Source organism: Sander lucioperca, chromosome 9 (genome assembly GCF_008315115.2).
Source record: "Sander lucioperca isolate FBNREF2018 chromosome 9, SLUC_FBN_1.2, whole genome shotgun sequence".
Lineage (NCBI taxonomy): Eukaryota > Metazoa > Chordata > Actinopteri > Perciformes > Percidae > Sander > Sander lucioperca.
Window position 1 is genome coordinate 22264238 of NC_050181.1, and position 18406 is coordinate 22282643.

Consider the following 18406-nt stretch of genomic DNA (forward strand, 5'->3'; position numbering starts at 1 on the left):
TGCCGTCACAGTAGGCGAGCATAGACTGTAGGCTTCATTCAGCCTTTCTCAGCTCCATCCATGCTCCCCTCTTTGTCCAATTTTGGATTAGCCGGGAGTTAGGCAACCCCAGGCACTGAAAATGTAGCTCCAAGAGAGGTCTGAGACGCCCACTTTGAGCTTAATTTTGGCTCCTATATAGATACCTATATGTTTTATATAGTCTATGAGTTCGACATGTATCACTGTTCACTGTAAATGCTACATCATGGCTCTCTGTCTCTATTAGTGACGGTCTTCACAGAGTCTCTGCCCTCAGACAGTGGTGACAACATGGCATCCCAGTCGGTTCCCATGGTAACCACCTCCACCGGGATGGCCTCTGCTGCAGATGATGGAGATGAAGTCTTCATGGAGCAGGAAGGAGAGGGGTAAGCAACTTTAAATAAGTCAAATGGATTAAAACTTCAGATAGCCAAGTTGTCCTGCTGAAGCAATACTATTAGAGAAGCAGAGATGTGACAAAGAGGTTTGCGTTCACTGATTGGAAGATTGTAGGTTGTGAAAGTAAATTTCTAATACAAGGTGTATTTGTGGTTTAAAAAAAAAAAAGGTTTAGTACCTTTTTAATTGTAATCAGAATGTGCCAGACAACTTATTACAAGTATTTGTGTTTGAGTACATTATTTGTGTTTCCCAGTCCTGGTATTGAATCCTCTCTGGATAGCCAGACAGACATGGAGTCAACAGGACAGCAGAGTGATGATGCATCACTGCCATCTACCAGCCAAGACCCTGGTAAAGTATTCCGTCTATGAACATAATTAAAAGCCAAATAGCATGATTTTTATTATGAACCCTAACCAACGTTTCCTGGCATGTAAACAAAACGTGTCGGGCCATGTTGCCTTTTTCACATGCTAACATGTTAGCTTCCACGTCAACACAACCTCTCACTTGTTTTAGTTGTCATGGACTTGATGTTTGAAATGATATAGGCCTGCAGAAAGTATACTGTGTATTGAACTAAGTTCTCATCCCACACATAAATTGTAATGACTATGACAAGTTGTTGCAATAACACTAAATAAATAAATGTTTTTAGGATTTAGGACAACTACATCAAATTCTATATATCCGATATTTATTTCATCTATAGGTAAAAACGTTGAAACCACAGTAAGTTGTACAGAGAGGGATGACTATCCTATTATTAGCAAATATTTTCATATGGAGGAAGAAGTTTCAGCAGCTCCCTGATATGCTCAAACAATCCTGCTGAATTCCTCGGCGTAGAGCTACCGCCTGTCATATTTGTGTTCAGCTGAATCCCTTTGTCCTTTGTGATAAGAATCAGAATACTTTATTGATCCCTTCAGGGAAATTGTTAAGTTGCAGTTGCTCACAGTCAAACTTAAGGCAAAAACGAGAGTAAGGAGAAAAAAAACTAGTGAAGTGTATAAAATAACATAGCTTTTAATTTCTTGCACTTTAGCTAAGTAAAGTAAGATTAGGTTAAAAGAGTGTTTCTATACAATGGATTGTACAAATGTTATGACCTTTTGTGAGTAGTTTGCTGTGTTCTTATGTATAGCATGACCTGATGTGATGAGCTTGTGCTCTGTCATTGAATGTCTAATATGCGGCTCATCTTATTCATAGACACCAGCAGTGGTACTCAGCGGCGCACAGTGAGCAGTTTGATCAGCGGCCTGTCAGGCAGAGGAACCAGAGGAGGGAGAGTCGAGGCCAGGACGTTACTCACGCGCAGAGGTAAGAAACTAAAACCGTCCTGGAGGACTGGACTGGACTGGACTGGACTTTCAGCGTGTCAGTAAAGATCTTTCAGGGCTCTTAAGACCCGCTTGATGATCACTAATATTGTACATTTACAGAATAAACTCCAGTCACTCAAAAGGGTAATGATGAAGCTGTTTATTGAAGTGCAGTAAGCAGAGAGCAGCATTACATGGGAACACAAATGATGGGGATAATATCATGAACAGTGATCACGTGGGTCATTAATTCTAAACTGCTTTCTTCTCACATTTGTTTTCAGGTACTTTCTCTCGTGGAAGGGGAGGAGCCATGGGCAGAGGGGGCATCGCCTAATGAAGATGTCACTAGTAGTAACTCAGTCATTTCATCCAATAAGGAAATGGAAAGACAATGCTTATTTCCAGGATTATTTTAAGACATTCAGTATTCTCAAATTGTCTGTCTAGTCAAAATTCCATTAATCACACTATAACACAAGAGATATGACAGCTCTGTATGTGGGATCCTTTCTCACAGATTTGTACGGTCGTATTGTTTGTGAAATCCAGAGTTTTTAGTTTTGTGTTGTAATTTCTTTTTCACATGTATTCATGAGAGCATTGCCATTTTGTTAGTTTCTTTATTTTGCTTTGTCTTTGGACTGTTAATGCGCTTCTGATAATAAAGTTGAATAATAAGTAGCAGCGATATGTTTTTTTTATATAATGAGTGTGGTATTCCACTGAGAGTGGACTGAGAGGACATTGCCAATCGGTGATGACTTATCACATTTAAGATGGTTGCCATAGAGGTTGCATTCTCTGGTTTTAGCTTATTAAATGTGAGGGGTTAGCAGCTTTTCTTTGTTTTATATTCTTATACTTGAGGTTTTAGAATGTGGGAGATTTGGCTGTTTTATTGACTAAAACATGTATATTTTACAGAGATGAATTGTTTGACTGAGTAATCACTAATGAAGATAATCAGTAATTACATCCCTAAACATAATTAATGACACTTTTTATATGTGGACAAAACAGCTCATTTTTGAGAATTCTTAAATGAATAAATTCAACCCATCATACAACCATGGGAAATGAAACCAAAAGGTGTTTACTGCAGTAGAAGTTCTCTCTTAATGTGTCTTTAGCAGTTGGAAGGTTTGAGGTTTTATAGATGGGTGGGGCTGTCAGAATTTGTGATCGGAAAATTGGGACATGAATTTAATTAAAAAAAAAAATAGTACATTGTTACTTTTTGTTCAGTACATATGTTTACTAAGTAGAACCTGTGCTGATACAGAAAATCCCAGAACAGGGCTTCTGTCTGCTTGTCAGGATGTTCCTAGGGACAGCGCAGCCAAACTCTGATGGAGTTGGCTGGGAGGGGAGGGTTAGCATTTTGAGCGGCCATGTTGGCAGAGGTGGCTGCCACAGCGGCAGGGCTTAGGATGGGGAGGGGTGCAAGGGCTGCATATGGGTCCGGTTTGGCCAGCACTGGCAGGTCATGTGAAATCTGGACCCTGAAGAAGAGCGCTGCAGAGAAGACAGAAGAGTGTAACGGCTCAGACACATATAACCAGAGTAATCAAGCCACATATACAAGTCGGCATCTCCCAAAGTGGGAAAGCCTCCGAAACAAGAAATTCAACATGGTAAACTACACTATACTTTTATCTCAGTCAATGACTCAGAGAATTATACTAACAGCCTCCAATCATGTTGCTTTCTAACGAGAATAAAGAGAATGCACATAGGATGGTTCTTACGTCCAGAGAAGACGTAGTGCTCGTATGGGTCGCTCCTCTGAGGACTGGGCATGGACAGAGCAGAGGTGACTGGGGTGGAGAATCCCTTCAGAGACACTTTGATGTTGATCTCTCCACTTAGAAGAACTTAATGGATGTGAGAAGTAAAAACAACAGCATTTAAAGTACATTTAAGTGCATGCTCGCTTTGGTAGAATTTGATTCATATAACCCAATATTTTATGCAATGATTTCAATACATATTTCAAAATAACTGTTTAGTTAATTATGGTAATACTCCATATAAGTGGCTGATTAATGGTGAGGACCTCGCTGCTACAGTGGTGTGGTACAGTTACAGTTTTTTTTTTGTGACAAATCCATGTCCCTATGCTGCAACTTTTTGGAATTTCCTTTTAACCAATTCCCTGGGATTTTGAAGGAACAGTCCAACATTTTGGGGATAATATTTTGTTAGGGTACTGACCAGCCTGGTGAGCGAAACGTTTTGGTTTCTTGCTGCAGGACGGAGTGCTGCCTGGTGGGAAGGTGAACCTCTGCATGATGTCTCCTAAAGGACAAAACGTGGAAAGCGACCTCTGATCATGTCTATAAAGTCAAGTAGCATTAAAAATACTGTATGTCCATGTATCTGCAAGCTTGTTTTGTTCATTTATATCTCTAGAGAGAGACGACAGAGCTCCTTATTTACCCTACACATACTGGGAGCTGACCAATACAACAAACACTAACCCTCATGGGATTCAGTAACTTGTACTAAAATAGGTAATAAAAACCTTGTACCTGGTGAAGTGTGCTTTAGGCGAGACAGTGAATCCCTCCCAGCTCTAGATAGGGCCTCTGTCTCTCTGTTTATTAGTTAATATGTGTCTCTGAATTCCTCACCATTCTTAAAGAAGTATACAGTCTCCGGTCTATTCCTGGTGGCTGGTACTGCCAGTGCAGCACTGATGCTTCCTGTCAGACCGGGAAACTCAGAGGCCAGAAGTTTGGGGTAGCCCGGCTCCATCACCATGTTACTATCTAGACGCCAGTACTGGTCTCCCTAGTGCGGCGGATGAAAAGGGCAGATGGTGACAAAGAGGATAACTACTCACTGACTTTCTGAAGTGATCTTGTATTGTGAAGACGTAGTGATTTCCTTTTGTTGAGTTCATATTGCCACATTGCTGTAAAACATCTTGGCATAAAAACATACCTTATTCTATATACTCTAACATAAATAGACTTCTTTTGATGGAAACCATAGAGTTCAATGATCAATGATAGAGAATGATGTCCAATAGATTTCACTGATAGTGATGCTATAACAAGTGTAAGTTTAAAGTAACAGTAGACAACAAAACGTAACCATGTTCTGGTAGAAACCCCAAATAGTGTGAACCTGAATATGATATATTATTAATAGTGGTTGTACTGGTGGTGTCAGTAGTAACACAGAAGTAAGACAGTGGTTGTAGCTGTGCTGACAGCAGCAGTAATAATGGGTTGTATATATCTGTACCTTGATGATGTAGATGTTTCCGTGGCAGTTGCAGCGTGTGAAGACAGTATCGATGGGAGAGGGGACACCCAGAGTGTCTGTGATACTCTGCGGACGACCAACTGAGCGACTGACAGGGTCCACTGACCAGAGCAGCTCACCTGAAACACACACACACACACACACACACACACACAGATACAGCTTACACAGGACACTCAGAGACTTCACAGAATCACATTATCATACACAGATCAGACAGATCATACACATACAACATATGTAACACTATATTGACATTATTTGCTTAGATATGTATTTGTTAATGGAAAATCCTCACACACTTTAATATATTGTCGCTGTCAGGTGAAATCCTTGTATGTCCAAAACCATTGTTTTTCAGAAAAGGAAAAAAAAAAAGCTAATTTGAGGAATTTACCTCAGACGAAGTCAGATGAAATTGTCTGGTCCCTGTTTAAATATTTGTAAAACCCACAGACAGGCAGACGTAAAGGGTGACCAATAGCATTGAATTACGGAAAAAAACTAAAATGATGAAATATGGAGATACGAGGTTTCTGCCCGACAGCGACGATATGTAGAAACAATACATTACATTTTATCCATAAGGTCCACTGGACGTGACAGTTTGCAACAACGCACACTAACACTGACCTTTAAATATCAGTATGGTCCCATTGCTGAGAGCTGTCAGTCCATTAATGGGAGAATCACTGCATAGGTTGACATCAGCAAGGAGTCCTACACACACACATTTTAACAGTGTTTTTTTGTGTACAGCTTTATAAATTGTAAGAATTGTCAGTATTTGTTAATAAGTCAAACAATAACAGTGACACGTGTCCAGAAAGGATCCTTCTGATCTGTTCAGAACATTTGTTGAGATGTTGACATAAATATGTAATATTCCATTTGTAATATTTGTATACTGTATGTAAAGACAAAAGAGACTGAAGTTGGTCAAAATACAAAACACACACGCACACACACACACACACACACACACACACACACACACACACACATCCTACCTGTCCCTGGTACCTCAGAACCTCCTTGCACCACAGAGAGACCCAAAGCCTGGGCTACATCCTGCAGGGTGCTGGGTCTGGAGCCTGCTGCGCCACTGAGACCTGGGAACAAAACAATTTATTAAATATTTATTTTATTATTATTTAACATTTATTAGATTGTGTGGTCAACTGTAACAAGTTATTTTCAAACACAAAAAAATTTCAAAACAAATTGTAATTTAAAAAAAAAGAATTATTCAAAATTCATCACAATCAAATTTAACAACTGTTGTATTCAAAATGAAATATCATAATCTCTGTATAATTAACCTTGACTTGGCCCAGATGGAGTCCCTCCCTCAGGGGACAGCACCAGGTGGACATTCACTTTACCATCAACAGCTCCAGGACCAGAGGGTCTGACAGGAGCACTGCTGCCCAGAGACGGAGCACTGTAGCTGGGCAGAGAGTAGCCAGCTGGCGAGTCTGGAACTCCACTATTAGAAGAAGGGATGGACATTGGCAGAAGATCGGCAGGGATGTCACTCACACCTACAGGAGAGAAAAAAGGAAGACAATGACTTTTGTTTGTATGTAATTAGACAAAACAAAATTTATCTTTTGAGAAAAAATGAAATTCTAAACCATGTCGTAGTGGATTGGTTGGTACAACAGGAGGGGCGGGGCCAGAGGAGCTGTCAGTCAGTGGTCTGTGGCCTGCACCTGGATAGTTAGGATAGGTTAGATGTTTCCTCCTATTTCCAGTCGTTATGCTAAGCTAGGTTAACAATACATGTATTTCCCAAAATGTCGAACTTTTACATTAGGTCTTAAAAAGTTAAAACTAGATTTTGACATAGAGCAGGGCCACATATTGGGTAATGCAGTCCACCTTTACTAAAATTATACTTTAGTGATGCAATTTCCCCAACAACAATGATTTAAAAAAAAATAATATATATATATATATATATATATATATATTGAAGATATAAAAAAACAATCCATATGCAGTAAGCAAGTACTCCATACTTATTTATTAGCATGCAGGGGTAGTAGTATAGCTTTGTGTATTTTTCTACCTGTGTACCATTCCTCGCTTTCACTATTAGACCTTCTCCAGCTCCTCTCTGATTTCTGTTTTCCTGAGGAGGAGAAAATAATAATGAACAAAAGAAATATAGCAGTGGACTGTGAGGACACAAGCTTAAAAATATATTGAATATATTGTAGCCTTCTGTGTTGCCTCTCAGTACCTGCATTTATGCATTTTAAAATATTTTGTTCACTTCTCTGGATTTATGGGTCCCCTCCTTTTTTCCTTGTGCCACTGCTGACCCATTTGGGAAGCCGATTGCTTAACTCATTAAATACATATTTAAAAAAATTCAGAAGGTTCATTCTGTCAATATAGATTCATTTTCCATCTTCATCTCACTGATTATGAATATTGGCAATATACATGAGCAATAATGGCCCTAATTGGCAAGTTAAAATGCCTGTAAGAATTTGTTTGGTTGCTTTATTTAATGGACAATACATCTGGTAAGTGAAAGCAAACTCCAGCCAAAAAGCTACTGGCAATGAAAGGGAAGCTCTTTTAGTTAGTTTGTATGATGGTTGCTAACCTGAAGCTGCAGCCCTCAGAGGCTGGACAGTTCTGGTGTGTGAAACTGACACTCTGGCATCTGTGGAGACAGAGACAAGGTGGAAAACAGCACTTAAATAAGGATATTTTATCCATTCAATACCAAAGCTTCTTAAAGCTGCATTATGTCTGTAAAGTCCATTATAATTGTGTATGTGTTGCTAAGTCCCAGTGGGGCACTGTGTATACTTGTGTTGTTAGCTGTGGTTGTGGTTGTTGGCCATTACCGCATTGTTGCTGGTAGTCTTGACAACAGGTGTTGTACTGGATGCACTGTGGATCACACTCGCACGTCCGACCACGCCTGAAGGTCTCACCACAGCGCCCCTGACAGGACTGAGCTGAGAACAACAGACAGGCCAACAGAACGTCACCAACACAGCAGAGCACTTGTTTCAACCCGAGCTTTCTAGTGGTCCAAACTGTCTGAAATTTAAAGCTGCATTAGTCATTTTTTTTCCACAAGGGGCAGAAGAACTCGACACAAACTGACAGACATCTATCCTGCCAAATGATCACCTCATAAAGCAAACAGTTGCAGATACACAGCAACTTTAGCATTCATTTGGAGGTGGGTTTTTGCCACTTGACAAATTCCATCCAATTCGCTCTCCTTTAAGGTTCATTTTGGTCTCCACCAACAACTGAGAAGAACATCTGGAGCTTATAGCCGTTGTGTAGTCACTGACTTGGTCCATCTGCCGTTTGTGGCTGAGCAGGTATAGAGAACAGTGGGTTTATTAGAGCTTGTTTGCTAAAACTAGCTGCCTGATTCTGCTGGAAACAGGGTAGCAAAGAGAAGTGAGCCTGAAACATACATTAAATGGACTGTAAAACTAAAACAATGAAATGCTAAAAGAGACTAAAAAGCTCAATAGAAATCAAATTAACAATCTAAAGAGGCTAATAGTTATATAGAAATCAAAGAAATGAGCTAAAAGAAGCTAAAAGGTTAATAGAAACCAAATAATGAGCTAAAGAGGCTCCAAAGTTTATAAAAAGAAGAAGCACAAAACAAATTCAAAAGTGAATAGAAACCAAAACAATGAGGTAAAAGAGGCTAAAAATAAGTTCCACAGAGCTACAAAGTCAGATGCTCGGTCTCTGTGAGGCGGTCAGCATGACAGCGTGACCACTTTCACATTTCAGACATTTGATTTGTTCATGATATTAAAAAAATATTCAAGCAGCTTTAAGTCGATTGCTGCAACATTTATTCACTATAAACTAAAAGTGAGACATATTATCTGCACTCATTGCCTGCATTTCTAATACCTTCTCTTTGGTCTGTTCTTCTTACATACTACGTATCTTTGCTGTATCTTATTACTTTTTGATGCTACCATCGCATCATTTACACAGATGAATCAATAAAATGTGCTGTTATATATCTTAATCTGTTGAGTATCATACCAGTGATGCACGCAGCCTGAAAGTCTGGGCAGCACTCATTATGTTGCTGGCAGCCAAAGTCACAGGTACACTGCTGGCCTCTGGTGAAAACCTCGCCACAGCGACCCACACAGCTGCCTGGAGAGAGACAGCATGTACTGGTGAAATTTTAGTAATACTTTTAATTTTCAATCATAAGGCATTGCAAGTATATTATATTGGAATCATAACAAAGAGATCCCAAAGTATTATGAACAGAATATTAAACATTAGATGTTACCATAGCATAACTGCATTATAAGACATTTTAAGGCAAAGTAGGTGTGTTATCAGATAATATATAAGCATAGGGATAGTATAAGGTATTACATGTGCATTATAAGCCATTTCAAGATATCAAAGTTGCATTAAAAGGATCAGAGTTTGATTGCAAGTCATTATAAGTGCAGTGTAACACATTAGGTGATATCACAAGTTCATTAGGAGACATTTTATACTATGGTAGGTGCATTACCATTTCTATAAGGAATACCAGGGATATTATTACATTATTACATAGGTTAGACATTATAAGGTAGTTACAATATAATGCATCAGAAAGAATTAAAAAGGTAAATTAAAAAACAACATGCTATAGTGTAGATTTAGAAGGATAAATAAATGTGTCAGTGCATACCTGGTCCAGCAGCTGCAGCGTAGGTCACAGCAAGGCCAAGCAACAGAAGCCACGGTGACATTTTCATCATCATCATCTTTACCCAAGACTCTGCTGAGCTGAACAACAAGTGTGATGTACAAAGAGAGAGACACACTGCCACAGTAATAGAGAGTGAGAGAATAAGTCTAGTGTCACCTCTCCTTGTCCTTTTATAAATCTGTCCGTCTGTTGTTCTTATATATGGGACAAAGGCCCTGAGACAGGACACTTTTAATTAGCAACACACACACTCATACTACACCCACAGCCTAATTAAAAACTGCCAGGACGTATTTAAACTTCCTACACTGGCAATAAATAAACTCCTACACACAGTAACGCGTTTAAAGACCAGCGATGGAAAGTAACTTATTACAAATGACCGCAGTTACTTTTTACTTTGTGTTTTTGGTTGCCCGAAAAACCTGTCTTCTTCTAGTATTTTGATATTTTTATTTTTTATATTCTAAGTTTTACAATATCAAATAATTTATTGGTCTACTAGTCTTTTAAGTTACCATTTAATTAATCAAAAACATTATAGTACTTACGTACAATATTTCAGTGTTGTTTTAACCCGCTTGTGAGGTCTGTGGTTTCACCCACATGTGAAATTACTCCTACCTGCTGCCTTTGGGCCACATGTTCCCTGCCAGCCAACTTAAGGAATGAGGTGTTTGAGCCAGCCAACACTGATGTCATGTGGTTTTGACAATTATTCTGTGGAGTTTCAATTGTTTAGCTCACTCCGTGGGTCATAAAAAGTGTCTACATGTGGGTGACTTTCACAAGGAGAGGATGAGGGGAAATAGAAAGGTCAATCTGGTGAGGCCTTTACTTCACTTTACTTTATTTTGATGTTGACAGACTGCTTACTTTTGCAATAACCATAAAAAATCAAGAAACCAGAGCATTTCAGACATAAAATAAGCTCTAACAATGTATAATGGAGGTGTTAATGTCTTAAATGATCCGATCATTGTTAGAGTTCAGTATGTATGCATAAAATATTATCTTGAAGCTTTCACATGAAAAAAAAAAAAGTCATAGTATAGTAGGTCAAAGAAAGTTTGGAAGAAACTCCACATAAAAAGGACCAGCCCGGACTGGGTTTCGAACCACAGCTCACAGTATGCGCTTCCTACTATCTGGTGTAGCTGTAACCACACAGCCACCATGCTACGTAATAAAGTACATTGAAAATAGTCATAGCATAGTATGTAAAGAAAAAGCCATTAAAAAGTCATAGTAGTGGCCGATTAGCTCAGTTGCTAGAGCAGGCGTGCTTATTTAGATTATAATTATTATTATTCCTCGATGCAGAGGGTCCAGGGTTCGAGTCTGACCTGTGAAGGTTTCCTGCATAACTTCCCCTTCTCTCGCCCCTTTTGTATCTGAGCTGTCGTGTCTAAAAAAGGTGGAAATGCCCCCCAAAAAAAGCAAAAAGTCACAGTATAGCATGTCGAAAAAAGTGATAAATGTAGAAATGTTATAAAAAAATTGTACTATACTAGGTCTAAAAAAGTCATAGTATAGTATGTCGAAAATAGTCATAATATAGTACATTGAAAAAAGTGATAAAAAGTCATAGTATAGTAGGTCAAAGAAAATGTGGAAAAACATGCAAACTCCACATGAAAAGGACCAGCCCGGACTGGGTATCAAATCCCAGGCACAGTATACATTGCCTACTGGCTGGTGTAGTTGCAAACATTGCTAACCACACAGCCACAGTGCCACTGCAAAAAGTACATTTAATACAGTCATAGCAGAGTATGTCAAAAAAGCCATAAAAAAGTCATAGTATAGTATGTTGAAAAAAGATTTAAAAAAAAGGTCATAGTATAGTATGTTGAACAAAGTGATAAAAAAGTCACAGTATAGTATGTCGAAAAAAGTGATAAAAAATTCATAGTATAGTTTGTCGAAAAAAGTCATAAAAAAGTCATAGTATAGTATGTAGAAAAAGTGATAAAAAGTCATAGCATAGTAGGTCAAACAAAGTCTGGAAGAACATGCAAACTCCACATAAAAAGGAGCATCCTGAATGGGTATTGAACCACAGGTTGTTGTATACACTGACTACTGGCTGGTGTGGTTACAAGCATCACTAACCACACAGCCACCATGCCACCAAACAAAGTACATTGATAACAGTCATAGCATAGTATGTCGAAAAAACACACAAAAAAATCATAGTATAGTATGTTGAAAAAAGATTTTAAAATAGTTTATAGTATAGTTTGCTGAAAAAAGTCATAATACAGTATATCTATAAAAGTAATAGTATAGTATGTTGAAAAAAATGATAAAATGTAATAGTATCGTAGGTCGGAAAAAGTGATAAAAAGTCATGGTACAGTATATCGAAAAAAAATTCATAATATAATATGTCAAAACAATGTATAAAAAAAGCCATAGTATAGTACATCAAAAAAAGTCATAAAAAGTATTTTATGGTATTTTATGTCGAAAAAAGTGATAAACAGTAGTTTTTATAGTAGTACATCAAAAAAGCCATTAAAAAGTCATAGTATAGTATGTTGAAAAAAGTTTTTTTTAATTGGTTTTCTTTTCAAGCTGATAGTATACAATGATGATATCAATGCACAGAATGTCTACAAATGACAACATTAGAATCATAAGACCCCAAAAGCATCATTCATTGAAACTCATTGTTTAAATTCTGGGTCAAATTTTCGGACTTGAGTACACCTACACACGCACACACACTTATAGACACAGTACAACAAAACAAAGCAAAAACAAACAAAAAGAGGCCTTTGTGAATGACACGATCCTGCAGGAAGTGTACATTAAATGTTATTTCCACTAGCACACATAAATTACACACATCTAGAAGTGTACAATACAGATTACAGATTGGCAGAGGGGAACTGAATTAAAAATTAAAATCAATCTCCTAGCCAATAGGGTGGCAAATGCTATAAAGTCAGCCTTGAATTTAGGCACCACTAGGGTAGAGGGCAGCACTCCAAACAGGATAGTTACTGGGATAGGGTCAGAGGGCACATCCATCCATCTTCTTCCGCTTATCCGGTAACGGGTCGCGGGGGTAGCAGCTCCAGCAGGGGACCCCAAACTTCCCTTTCCCGAGCCACATTAACCAGCTCCGACTGGGGGATCCCGAGGCGTTCCCAGGCCAGGTTGGAGATATAATCCCTCCACCTAGTCCTGGGTCTTCCCCGAGGCCTCCTCCCAGCTGGACGTGCCTGGAAAACCTCCCTAGGGAGGCGCCCAGGGGGCATCCTTACCAGATGCCCGAACCACCTCAACTGGCTCCTTTCGACACGAAGGAGCAGCGGCTCTACTCCGAGCTCCTCACGGATGACTGAGCTTCTCACCCTATCTCTAAGGGAGACGCCAGCCACCCTCCTGAGGAAACCCATTTCGGCCGCTTGTACCCTGGATCTCGTTCTTTCGGTCATGACCCAGCCTTCATGACCATAGGTGAGGGTAGGAACGAAAACTGACCGGTAGATTGAGAGCTTTGCCTTCTGGCTCAGCTCTCTTTTCGTCACAACGGTGCGATAAATTGAGTGTAATACCGCACCCGCTGCGCCGATTCTCCAACCAATCTCCCGCTCCATTGTTCCCTCACTCGCGAACAAGACTCCAAGGTACTTGAACTCCTTCACTTGGGGTAAAGACTCATTCCCTACCTGGAGAAGGCACTCCATCGGTTTCCTGCTGAGAACCATGGCCTCAGATTTAGAGGTGCTGATCCTCATCCCAGCCGCTTCACACTCGGCTGCGAACCGATCCAGTGAGTGCTGAAGGTCACAGGCCGACGATGCCATCAGGACCACATCATCTGCAAAAAGCAGCGATGAGATCCCCAGCCCACCAAACTGCAACCCCTCTCCACCCCGACTACGCCTCGATATCCTGTCCATAAATACTACAAACAGGATTGGTGACAAAGCGCAGCCCTGGCGGAGGCCAACTCTCACCTGAAACGAGTCCGACTTACTGCCGAGAACCCGGACACAGCTCTCGCTTTGGTCGTACAGAGATTGGATGGCCCTGAGAAGGGACCCCCCTCACCCCATACTCCCGCAGCACCTCCCACAGTGTCTCCCGGGGGACCCGGTCATACGCCTTCTCCAGATCCACAAAGCACATGTAGACCGGTTGGGCATACTCCCAGGCTCCCTCCAGGATCCTTGCGAGAGTAAAGATCTGGTCCGTTGTTCCACGACCAGGACGGAATCCGCATTGTTCCTCTTCAACCTGAGGTTCGACTATCAACCGAACCCTCCTTTCCAGCACCTTGGAGTAGACTTTACCGGGGAGGCTGAGAAGTGTGATACCCCTGTAATTGGCACACACCCTCTGGTCCCCCTTTTTGAAAAGGGGAACCACCACCCCGGTCTGCCACTCCTTAGGCACCGTCCCCGACTTCCACGCAATGTTGAAGAGGCGTGTCAACCAAGACAACCCCTCCACACCCAGAGCTTTAAGCATTTCTGGACGGATCTCATCAATCCCTGGGGCTTTGCCACTGTGGAGTTGTTTAACTACCTCAGCAACTTCCACCAGGGAAATTGACGACAATCCCCCATCATCCTCCAGCTCTGCCTCTACCATAGAGGGCGTATTAGTCGGATTTAGGAGTTCCTCAAAGTGCTCCTTCCACCGCCCTATTACCTCCTCAGTTGAGGTCAGCAGCGTCCCATCCTTACTGTACACAGCTTGGATGGTTCCCCGCTTCCCCCTCCCGAGGTGGCGAACGGTTTTCCAGAAGCACCTTGGTGCCGACCGAAAGTCCTTCTCCATGTCTTCTCCGAACTTCTCCCACACCCGCTGCTTTGCCTCTTTCACGGCAGAGGCTGCAGCCCTTCGGGCCCTTCGGTACCTTGCAACTGCCTCCGGAGTCCCCTGGGATAACATATCCCAGAAAGACTCCTTCTTCAGTCGGACGGCTTCCCTGACCACCGGTGTCCACCACGGTGTTCGTGGGTTGCCGCCCCTTGAGGCACCTAAGACCCTAAGACCACAGCTCCCCGCCGCAGCTTCAGCAATGGAAACTTTGAACATTGTCCACTTGGGTTCAATGCCCCCAGCCTCCACAGGGATGCACGAAAAGCTCCGCCGGAGGTGTGAGTTGAAAGTCTGTCGGACAGGGGCCTCCTCCAGACGTTCCCAGTTCACCCGCACTACCCGTTTGGGTTTACCAGGTCTGTCCAGAGTCTTCCCCCACCCTCTGACCCAACTCACCACCAGATGGTGATCAGTTGACAGCTCTGCCCCTCTCTTCACCCGAGTGTCCAAAACATACGGCCTCAGATCAGATGAAACGATTATAAAATCGATCATTGACCTTTGGCCTAGGGTGCTCTAGTACCAAGTACACTTATGAGCATCCCTATGTTCGAACATGGTGTTCGTTATAGACAATCCATGACTAGCACAGAAGTCCAACAACAAACAACCACTCTGGTTTAGATCAGGGAGGCCGTTCCTCCCAATCACGCCTCTCCATGTGTCTCCATCATTGCCCACGTGCGCGTTGAAGTCCCCCAGCAGAACTATGGAGTCCCCTACTGGAGCCCCATACAGGACTCCATTCAAGGTCTCCAAGAAGGCCGAATACTCCGAGCTCTTGTTTGGTGCATACGCACAAACAACAGTCAGAGTTTTCCCCCCCACAACCCGCAGGCGTAGGGAGGCGACCCTCTCGCCGGGGGCTTGTGAGTATCCCCACACCCGCCCGGCGCCTCACACCCTGGGCAACTCCGGAGAAGAAAAGAGTCCAACCCCTATCCAGGAGTATGGTTCCAGAACCGAGACTGTGCGTAGAGGTAAGCCCCACCAGATCCAACTGGTAGCGCTCCACCTCCCGCACAAGTTCCGGTTCCTTCCCCCACAGAGAGGTGACGTTCCACGTCCCCAGAGCCAGCGTCTGCTGCCCGGGTCTGGTCCGTCGAGGCCCCTGACCTTCACTGCCACCCATGTGGCAGCGCACCCGACCCCAGCGGTTCCTCCCACAGGTGGTGGGCCCATGGGTTGGAGAGAGAGGTGCCACGTAGCTTTTTCGGGCTGTGCCCGGCCGGGCTCCGTGGCAAACCCGGCCACCAGGCGCTCGCTGACGGGCCCTCCATCTGGGCCTGGCTCCAGACGGGGGCCCCGGGCTTCCTCCGGGCAGGGTCACATCATCTCTACCTCGTTTTTTCATAGGGTTTTTGAACCATTCTTTGTCTGGCCCCTCACCTGAGACCACTTTGCCTTGGGAGACCCTACCAGGAGCACAAAGCTCCAGACAACACAGCCCTCAGGTTCATAGGGACACACAAACCTCTCCACCACGATAAGGTGATGGTTCCCGGAGAAGAGAGGGCACATTTGAAACAAATTATAAAAAAAAGTCATAGTATAGTATATAAAAAAAAGTCATATAGTATGTCAAAAAAAGTAATGAAAAAGTCACAGCCCTACCTTGCGGTGCACAGAGAGCAAATCGCTCATCATGTGAAGGTGGCTTAAGTCACTCAATACACACCTATTATAAACGCAGAAAAGCCTGAAAGAAGCACTAAACTTAAACAGTGATAACACAAAAACTGTAAAATACATCAAAAAGCTGAATCATTTTCTAATAGCTGAAGGTTTTGCAATTAGTTTAAAGTTTGAATGACCGCTGCAGATGAAAGTATGTAGGAGGAGTAGCATTTTGAAGTGGAAGAAACCTGAAGAGGATTTGAAGATTGCTCTATTGACTTTCAATGAAAAAAGAAAAAGGCTTAATATTTTAAAAAGTATAAATTGTAGAAAATACAAGCACAAATGTCCTTAAAGAGCTGTACATTTTGATATTTGAGAGAAAGAACTGAATAACAATACTGTGAATGCTGCTGAATCAACATTCACACAATAACTGTATTATCAATCAGCTATGCAATCCAATTTGTTATTAAATGAACTGAATCCTATCTACCTGTCATATTCAAGGTTGATGACACTAACAGATGACATTTCATTTGAATGAAAGACGAATATCAGGTCAACTGATCTAACTCTAAAGCCCCTGCTGCATGTGTGGGATTTGAAAATGTACAACTTCGGTATCCCCCAGAGGTATATTAAAAAGACACTGTGGCAGAAAGCAATGCAAGCTGATACACTGCTGCCCCTAAATCAGTTTGCACTGGGATTGTTGGATTTTTCTACAAAACTTCCAACACCATAAATTGAAAGATGCTATAATCACATAAACATTCTACACATAGTGGCTTTCATAAAAACAGAAGCTTGATATAAAGTATTTCAAAGTAGGAAAAGGCTGCAGGGTTGATAATAAGGGTTGCCCGATGGCCCGGGGCAAGTAAAATGCCACGTCGGGCAAGTAAATATAACACTTGCCCGGTTGGGCAAAACAAGTATCAATAATTTGTTATCAATGTTTTTTTTAAAAGTGCTGTTAAAGTTCTTCATATGATTATTGTTTGTATAAAACATGTCTCGTTTGCAGTTATTGTAGGTTCAAAAACTCAAAAATACAAATGTTCCAACTCAAACTCCATGACAGAGTAGAAATGTGGGAACCTAAAAAATGTATGCGGTCAAACAAATTGCAGATAGAAACTAATTTCAAAAAATGAATGGGGGCCGGTAAAAATGACTTTGGGCAAGTGAAAAAAAACCTTAACGCTGAACCCTGGGCTGTTTGACGTCTGTCACAAATCAGTTTGAGGACACTTTGTCTTCCAGGCCATCTGCTAGAAAGACAATGTAGCAGACCAACACAACAACACACCCACTCTGTTCCCATTCACACACCTGGACTAACTGACTATATGCATCTGGCTCGACTTGTTTCATATGCTTAATTTCTAGTCAATTATGTGTGATGGGCAGCCCTCTAATGAGCCCTCAGGCAGAGGTGTGGTCACACTGAGGTATTGTGATTGGTCCCACGGTCAGATTAAAGCAGCTCATAAAACTTTATAAGCACCCCACATTGTGACCATGTACAGACTGTGGGATGAGCGCTGGCGGGAAGTTCAGAGCTCCAAACACATTCACACATACTTAGTTGGTGTTGAGAAACAGAAGGCCAGACAGACATTATGAAACATGTATTTAAAGTCCGTCTGGCAAATGAAACACAACTGAAAGGATAGAAATTCATTCAACCTGAGCATGTGATCGTAAGTTTAGTCCTTTAATACATAAAGTCAGACAGTTGATTTGAGAAATGTGTCTGGTGGTGCTCCCTGTAGCTGCGAGGGAAGCTGCCAGGATGTTTGTAGATCTGCATTTACTTTATATGATTTTGCTATTTTTTGCTATTGTGTCTGCTTGCATGACCTCATGCTCCTGGTATCTTCCCGTCACTGTCCTCACTTGTTCCTACTCATTATTTCAGCGTTAAAGCTGAAGCCAATTTTCACAGTTAAGTGGGTCCTAGAATGTCCTCTTGTTGTTTATTCTCAGTTTGTGGTCACATGGACCGAATTCATGATTTGTGAGATCATTGTATTATGTTTTTCTCAGACATTTTCATGAGTCATACCTTAACACAGGCTTTCACATGAGTATTCCTATCTCATTCCTTATGTCCAACAGTGATAGCTTGACCAGTTATAAAGCACTGTGTTTTATTGATAGGCCTAGTGTGGACAAG

The 18406-nt window shown here is 41.6% G+C and overlaps 2 protein-coding genes across 4 annotated transcripts in view; one reads left to right on the forward strand and one right to left on the reverse strand.

The window, feature by feature from the left end:
* Nucleotides 1-2443, forward strand: part of tpra (translocated promoter region a, nuclear basket protein) — a 32858-nt gene extending 30415 nt beyond the window's left edge. Inside the window, exons 52-55 of one of the 3 annotated variants that reach the window (XM_031310351.2) lie at nucleotides 299-410; nucleotides 680-777; nucleotides 1642-1752; nucleotides 2039-2443. In XM_031310351.2, the coding sequence (XP_031166211.1) occupies nucleotides 299-410; nucleotides 680-777; nucleotides 1642-1752; nucleotides 2039-2091 (374 nt within the window). In that variant the 3' untranslated portion in view covers nucleotides 2092-2443. Of the gene's footprint in view, nucleotides 1-20; nucleotides 150-268; nucleotides 411-679; nucleotides 778-1641; nucleotides 1753-2038 lie in introns of those variants that run through there. The other 2 variants (XM_031310350.2, XM_036005188.1) reach the window with 2 other exon arrangements.
* Nucleotides 2444-2458: 15 nt separating this feature from the next.
* On the reverse strand, nucleotides 2459-9916 carry prg4a (proteoglycan 4a). Its single transcript, XM_031310377.2, has 14 exons — nucleotides 9739-9916; nucleotides 9084-9200; nucleotides 7898-8011; nucleotides 7651-7710; nucleotides 7105-7167; nucleotides 6668-6745; nucleotides 6353-6574; nucleotides 6041-6142; nucleotides 5664-5750; nucleotides 5010-5149; nucleotides 4391-4550; nucleotides 3972-4055; nucleotides 3506-3631; nucleotides 2459-3272 (listed from the first exon to the last, which is right to left on the reverse strand). The coding sequence occupies exons 1-14, from the start codon at nucleotides 9812-9814 to the stop codon at nucleotides 3082-3084; spliced, it is 1620 nt and encodes a 539-aa protein (XP_031166237.2). The 5' UTR covers nucleotides 9815-9916; the 3' UTR covers nucleotides 2459-3081.
* Nucleotides 9917-18406: the final 8490 nt, after the last annotated feature.